Source organism: Tupaia chinensis, unplaced genomic scaffold (assembly GCF_000334495.1).
Source record: "Tupaia chinensis unplaced genomic scaffold, TupChi_1.0 Scaffold000129_1, whole genome shotgun sequence".
Classification (NCBI taxonomy): domain Eukaryota; kingdom Metazoa; phylum Chordata; class Mammalia; order Scandentia; family Tupaiidae; genus Tupaia; species Tupaia belangeri.
The window spans coordinates 1112760-1120159 of record NW_006159598.1 but is presented as its reverse complement, the minus strand read 5'-3'; the positions used below and the strand labels follow the sequence as shown (position 1 = coordinate 1120159).

The window sequence follows — 7400 nt, the reverse complement described above, 5'->3', positions numbered from 1 at the left end:
TCTGCTGCTGCGGCGGCCCCTGCTGTGGGCAGGTGAGTGGGGGGGCAGAGCCCAGGTGGGGGCCGGGCCGGGCTGACCCTCCTTTCCCCGCAGGGTCCCTGGCTCAGGATGACAGATTCCGGCTGGACGTGCCTGAGTCGGTGACGGTGCAGGAGGGCCTGTGCGTCACTGTGCCCTGCAGGCTCTCCCACCCTGAATCCAGGATGTTCTGGCTCCATCATTTCCATATTCACGGCTCCTGGTACAAGGAAGAGGCTGAGCACGACACACCCGTGGCCACCAACCACCCAGAGAGGACAGTGCAGGAGACTCGGGGCCGATTCCTCCTCTCGGGGATCCCAGGGCCGACTGCTCCCTGGACATCAGAGACGCGCAGAGGGGGGACGCAGGCGCGTACTTCTTCAGGGTGGAGAGAGGGCCTGATGTGCGATACAGTTTCACAGAGAACCTGCTCTCTATGCGTGTGACGGGTAAGGAATGAGGTCGAGAAGGACACAGGGGGGGTCCTGAGGGCCCCAGGGCACAGTAGGGCTGGACCCCTGCTCCTCACTGGAGGGACCCAGGGGAGCAGACCTTGAGCCTGGCTGGTGGACATGGCAGCTCTGCAGCAGAGGGCACTTTTGGGGGCACACTCGGGAGTCCCCACCTTCAGGGCCCAGTCTGCCTTTCTCCCCCCAGATCTGACCCAGACTCCTGACGTCCACATCTGGGGGACCCTTGAGTCTGGCCGGCCCCAGAACATAACCTGTGCAGTGCCCTGGGCCTGTAAGAGGGGGACGCCCCCCACCTTCTCCTGGATCGGGGTGGCCCTCAGCTCTCTGGTCCCCCAGACACCCCTCTCCTCGGTGCTCACCCTCACCCCCGGGCCTCAGCACCACGGCACCAACCTCACCTGTCGCGTGACTCTCCCTGGATCTGGTGTGACCACGGAGAGGACCATCCAGCTCAATGTGTCCTGTGAGTGCTGGGCCAGGACACCCGGGTCCCTGGGGCAGTGGGTGTCGGGGCTTTGGGGGGCAGAGCCTGGGGCACGGGGGCTGGGGTAGAGGTGAAGGGGACCCAGACCCTCACTGCAGGTGTCACCTCTTGTTCCTGTTCCAGATGCTCCGCGGAACCTGACCATCCTCGTCTTCCGGGGCAGTGGCACAGGTGGGGAAGGGCAGGGGTCTCTGCCTCCCAGGCCAGGTGAGGGGACGTGGTCGAGTATGACAGACGAAGCCCCTGACCTGCTGTCCCCGCGCCCATGGCTGGGTGCTCTCCAGGGTCTCTGTGTTCCGAGTTGAGAGGTCACTACCCCCTCTGGCTGCTTCCTCGGCCCCTGACCTCCTCTTCCCCCACTTCCCAGTACCCTTCCTTCCCAGCCCCCACGCCCTCTGTCCATGCCGTCCCAGTCTCCCACGTGGAGCCTGCAGCTGGGCACCGTGCCTCGGCCACCTCTGTATAAGCCCACAGGGACGCTCGTCCACCCTGGTGGTCACGTCCCATCTCTGCCCCAGCGAGCCTCACCAGCTATTCCTGATCACACCTCGATCCCTTGGGAGGCCCCCGGCCCCCACACCTGAGCGACCTGAGTCAATACCCTGGAAGTCTCTGTAGACGTCCCTGGGTCTCACCACACTTCCCATGAGCCGGTGACTTGCAAACGTGATTTCTCGGAAATGTCTCAAATCACTCCCTTCCTCTCCCCCACAACCCTGCCATGACCACAGCCCTGCCTTAGGCCTCAGGCCTCTCCCACCTGGGCCAGGTGACACTTGGACACTCCTCGGCCTCCTAGCTGGCCTTCCAGCCTCCGTCCCTGCCTCTCCCCACCAGCACGCTGGGCCCCGAGGAGATCTCTCCCTAACGCAGACCTGGCTCTGTCCCTGCCCTGCTCTGAGTCCTCCTGTAGCCCTCAGGCGAAAGCCCAAGGCACCCTGTCCTACGACCTGCCAGTGGCCAAGCCACCAGGGTCTCCCATCCTCCTGGGACGTTCCACCACGCCTCGCTCATTCCCATCCACCTGCCCAGGAATGGCTAACGTGCCTCCCACGCCGACCCACGGGTCTTCACCCCAACTCGCCCTCGCAGCACTCGTGTCTGAGGAGGGTGGAGGGAGAACGGGCCTCTGAGCCCTGCCCCTCTGGCTCTCTCGGTCTCTCTAGTCCCAGAGGTCCTGGACAATGCCACCTCACTTCGCGTCCAGGAGGGTGAGTCTCTGCGCCTGGTGTGCCGTGCTGACAGCAGCCCCCCTGCCAGGCTGAGCTGGACTCAGGGAAGTTTAACCGGGAGCCACTCCCCACCCTTGGAACCTGGGGTCCTGGAGCTACCCCAGGTGACTCTGGGAAACGTGAGAGAGTTCACCTGCCAGGCTCAGCACCCGCTGGGCTCACGCCACGTCTCCCTGAGCCTGGCTGTGCAGGGTGAGTGGAAGTGGGACATCTGTGTGTGAGGTGGGCTCAGGCAGGGGGCGGGGGCACTCAGGAGCTCACCCCGCTGTCCCTTCCTCTCCCCAGGCCTCTCCTGCCCCCAGCTCTGTGGGGAGCAGCGGGGCTCCTGGCCTCTGGTCCTCACCCTGCTCAGGGGGGCCCTCATGGGAGCCGGCTTCCTTTTAACCTATGTCCTCACCTGGGCCTACTACGCCAGGTGAGAAGCCCTCCACGGGGTGTCCTAGGTTGGGAACCCCTAAACCCATCCATCCCGACCTCCCCAGAGGAGAGACTCGTCTCTAGCTTCAGAACTGTCCCCCTGCAGGTGCGGAGGCCCCCCGAGGGCACTGGAGCGCACAGTGACGAAGGCCACCTCGCGGTGCTAGGTCTGGGCTGCAGAGCCCGCGGGTGGTAGGAAGCTGTCAGAGACCGAGTCCAGCGCTGCGGCCTGCGGCTCACCCCTGCACGGCGCTGCCCCCATCCGAAAGGACAACTCGACCCCTCCTCTGCTCTCCAGGGCTGCCCCTTGTGGTTCCGAAGGAATAGCTGGGAGGACAGACAGGAAATGGGTAGATCGTTTGTGGTCATGGGGGTGGTTGTTTAACTGCCGGGAGGCGTGTGTGCTCCCCAGAGACAGAGACAGAGACAGAGTGGGAGAAAGCACCCGGTGGGGCGTGGTCTTGCTCCGGTCTCTCCTCCATCTCTCCGTCCTGTCAGGGTTTGGGGCACACACACACGTGCGCCCAGTGTGGTTTTCAAGTCACCAGGACTAGGACTTGCACCACGCGTAGCCATGTGGGATCTGGGTCCCTTAACTACCGGATCATGGGACAGCCCAGGTAGACGGTTTTTCTTACTGATTTGTATTATATTCTTACAATATCTTACTTTTGTGTGCTTATTTTAAATCAGTTTGATAAGCCCACACTCTATATTGTTAAAAATCCCATAATGTGAAGCCAGCAGGTGGCATGGTGGTTAGGGGCACTGGACTTCCACATGGCTAACTGTGGTTCAAGTCCTGGATCTGGCAGCTTGCTTTCTCACTCCTGCCCCCATCTCTGTCTCTCACTGTATCCCTCTCTGGTCAAATTAAATAAATTACTTAAATAAATAAGGTTAAATAAAATAATTCTTTATAAAACAATAAGTGACATAAACCAACAGTTACTTATATTTTTTAACTCCATCATGTTTTCTTTTTTCAAACAATCTTTCAAGAGAATTTTTACTGGAAAAGTAACTTTTTAAAAAGTTTATTTCGTTAGGAGTGACATAGGCATAGACAGAGACAGCACCTCCAACAGGGCATTTTTTTCTTTTTCAAATAATTATTTATTTAATTCCATTCATTATTATTATTTTTTCATTTGACCAGAGAGAGAGAAAGGGAAAGCAAGAAAGCAAGCCACCAGGTCCAGGACTTGAACTGTGGTCGGCCATGTGGGAATCCAGTGCCTTAGCCACCATGCCACCTGCCAGCCCCCAAAAGGGTCTTCATGTCACATTCCACCTCCAGCCTCAGCCAGCTCTGGATCATGGGCATGCGTGCACTTGGCATGCTCAGGAAGGTCACAGGATTTGAATCTGGAATCTTCCCGTGTAGGTCAGCCTTGAAGAGTTTGGTATTACCGCTGAGCCACTGTCTAGTCCTGGAAAAATAAACATTTTATAGTTATTCACTCATTAATTACTTCGCGTGCTCTTCCTTCTGTTGGTACATCCACATCTCTCTATGGGAGTGTTTTCCTTTTGCTCAAAGATCATCTGCATGTTTTACACTGTAGCACCCTGGGATGTCTGTCCCAGCTGCTGTCTGTCTGGAGATGTTTCCCTTTGCACTTGCTTAGAAAGATATTTTTAGTGGAAGTGGAATCACTCTGGATTCTAGGTCAATATTTGCATACCTTAAATTCTTTGTGCTTTAATCATTTCTTTTAAGAATTCTACTGTGATTTTTCTCTTTATTTCTTTATCTGTAGTTTGTCTTTTTCTCTGACTTGTAACATTTGCTCATTGTCACTGGGTTTCAATTATTTGATTATAATATGCCTTTATTGGAGGGGATGAGTGTGTGTGTGTGTGAGAGAGAAAGAAACAGAGAGTGGGTGTGTGAGAGAGATTCTCCTGTTTGAAAGCTTGGAACTGCCAATTTATAGTTCTAATTAAATTGGTAAAAATTGAAGGCTATATTTGTATAAGTAGAGCCTTTCTGTTTCTCCTCTCTCTGAATGCTGGATATTATGTATCTTATCGGGTTGAAAGCTTGACTTTGTCCGATCCTTTAAAGGGCAGTTGGTCTTTTTTCCTGGAGGCAGTTACTTTACTCACATGTTAGATCCCTCTTCTTAAGGCTCTCTAAATTCTAGTCTGTTCTCTAAAAGGTCTAGCATTGACTTTATTCTAGGGCTGAATTAAATGGCATAGTCTTTTTTTTTTTTTCCTGCATGCCTCAGATACTCAAAAAAACCATCTGCAGTCGGGTGGAGGGAAGATGCAAGGTCGCCAACCACGTGTCAGCTCCGGGACTTTTCCGCCTATCAGTAACGTTTTGCTCAGGTAACATGTTTCTCCTTAGTTGTTCTGTCGTATCGTGGAGTTTCTCCACATGCTCACACGATTGGTGTTTTGGCAAAGGGCCCAGGACCGTTTTATGAAGACCTTGAACTCTTTTTCTGTTCCGTCCTCTGCGAGACTCTGATGCAATCTTCTAGCTGTGTTAACTTCCTCCACCTCCCGCACGAGCTCGACAAACCCACTCCCTGGTAAAACTGATGAGATGCGTTTTCACAGGACAACCAGGCTGGCCCCGGGCGCAGCAGTTAGCCTCATGCCTAGGCCACGCGGCCACCTGAGGCAGAGTGCGGGGTGGCCTCGTTCTTGTCCTGACCCACCGTGGTCTGGTGCCGGTGCCCTGCGTGAGTACGGCCAGTAGGAGTTATGTCACGGCCCGGAAGCAAGGGCCAGGCCAGTTCTGCACGTCGGGGACTGCTTTGCTCCTTCTTAAAGGAAACATTAGACAGTCATAGAGTAAGGAAACATGAGGCCCGAGAAGCCAGCAGTCAGATGACAGGCAGGCTTGGGTTTTGATGTAATGAGTTAGCGTTTTATTTTGGAAAACTAATACTTCATACTGAATGTTAAAACACACAAATGGAAAATTATCTGTTGATGATAATGCGTATGCTAATTTTTTGACTGGACTAATATATAGTGTATTAGTGGAAAAATTCATTTTGTATGCTGTAATGATATATAGTGATTCAATGTAAAAATAATGACAAAAATAAAATAAAACACATACACACACGCACACACACACACTCACACGCCGGGGGCCAGCCAGGTGGCCGGGTGGTTAAGCAGCTGGGTCCTACATGACCGCCTACACGGTTCGAGTCCCAAGTCCAGTGGCCTGAGACACATACAGGGTGTGTGTGCCCAAGATCCTGAGAGGAGAATGGAGGGGATGAGACTGTAGCATGCCCATCCCCCCAGGGGTGCTTTCTCAATTTCTCTTTCTTTCTCCCCAGCAAGTGCATGTGCCCTATAGCAAATTTTTAAAAAACTGTTTTCAGGGACCAGCAGTTGGCATAATGGCTATGTCGCTGGACCCCCATGTAGTCAAATGCAATTTGAGTCCCAGACCCCGTGGCTTAAACTTACGCCGGGCACATGTGCGTGCGTGCCCAAGATCCTGAGAGGAGAATGGAGGAGAAGGGATTGCGCCGTGACCATTCCCCCCCGGGGGGAGATTTCTCGCTTTCTGTCTCTCTGTCTCTCTCTGTCTTTCTGGCAAGCGCGCGTGCCCTATAGCAAAAAGCTCTAAAAAAAATTGTTTTCAAAATGAAAACACGGGGCCAGCAGTTAGCGTAATGGCTATGTCGCTGGACTCCCACGTAGTCAACCGGGACCCGGTGGCTTAAAACTCACGCCAGGCACGTGTGCGTGCGTGCCCAAGATCCCGAAAGGATGGAGGAGAAGGGATTGTGGTGTGACCATCCCCCCTGGGGGGTGATTTCTCGCCTTCTGTTTCTATATCTCTCTCTGTCTGGTGAGCGCACGCGCCCTATAGCGAAAACCTCTCCAAAAAGAAAAAAAAAAGAAAACACACACACACACACGCGTGACTAGAAGTTACTTCTCATCATGGAAGACCGCACTTGCCAGCGTTTTCCTCCCTAGGAATGAGCCTGAACGCAAGTCCACCCTGCAGTAAACTTCGCTCGCCGTCGGGCCTCGTGCTACACTGACCCGCGAGAAGGGGTGGGTGAGGCCGGCCGGCACTCCTGCGCTAGTACGTGACTGCGGCCCGGAGGCCATCCCGGGAGCATAGCTCCTTCCACGGACGTCGCACGCGTGGTGTGCCTGGCGAAGTCACTGGCAGTCACGCTGTGCAGAGTGGAAAGCCATCCAAGTGCCTTAGGCTGGGGGCAGGCGGGTTTGGCGAGGACGTGGGTGGCCACGGTGACTTGGCTTTTGCCCGAGGTTGAGGTCTGCCTGGCGGAGCCTCGGTTCTGCTGGGGTGCGGTGGAAGAACGCTCGCGATGTGGAGGTGCATCGTTCGGCAGAGCAGTGTTTGCACACGTCTCGAGCCTGAGGCGTGTTTTCCGAGGGGCTCACTTCTCCAGCATGATGGGCCTGGGGCTCCCCGGGGTGAGTCTGTGCTAGTGGGATGGGGTGCCCCTGGGGACATCGTTCTGGACTGTGAGGAGGTCAGATTCTGGACCCAAAGGACACAGAGGTATTGGCCAGGGATGTCCCAGTCCCTCTTCATCCAACCAAGTCCCCTCAGTCCGCTCAGGGTCTCAGTTCCATGCAGACCCGGACTTGGCCTTCCACGAGGACCTCTTTCTGCACCTCCCTCACCCGCCCGCCCTCCTGTCTCTCCTCGGGCCCACAGCCTGCAGCGCTCCCTCCCCAGGGCAGAGTCCCGGGCTCACCGCAGCCCTGACCCCCAATGTCTTTTTCCTCTGCCCCACAGCGCCCGGC

At 55.4% G+C, this 7400-nt stretch overlaps 1 protein-coding gene across 1 annotated transcript in view; it reads left to right on the top strand.

Moving 5' to 3' along the window:
• Nucleotides 1-3482, top strand: part of LOC102471510 (sialic acid-binding Ig-like lectin 14) — an 8664-nt gene extending 5182 nt beyond the window's left edge. Inside the window, 7 exon segments of the mRNA XM_027770360.1 lie at nt 94-321; nt 324-470; nt 679-957; nt 1102-1149; nt 2145-2402; nt 2496-2625; nt 2734-3482. Coding sequence (XP_027626161.1) covers nt 94-321; nt 324-470; nt 679-957; nt 1102-1149; nt 2145-2402; nt 2496-2625; nt 2734-2794 — 1151 coding nt within the window. The 3' untranslated portion in view covers nt 2795-3482.
• The last annotated feature ends 3918 nt before the right edge of the window (nt 3483-7400 follow it).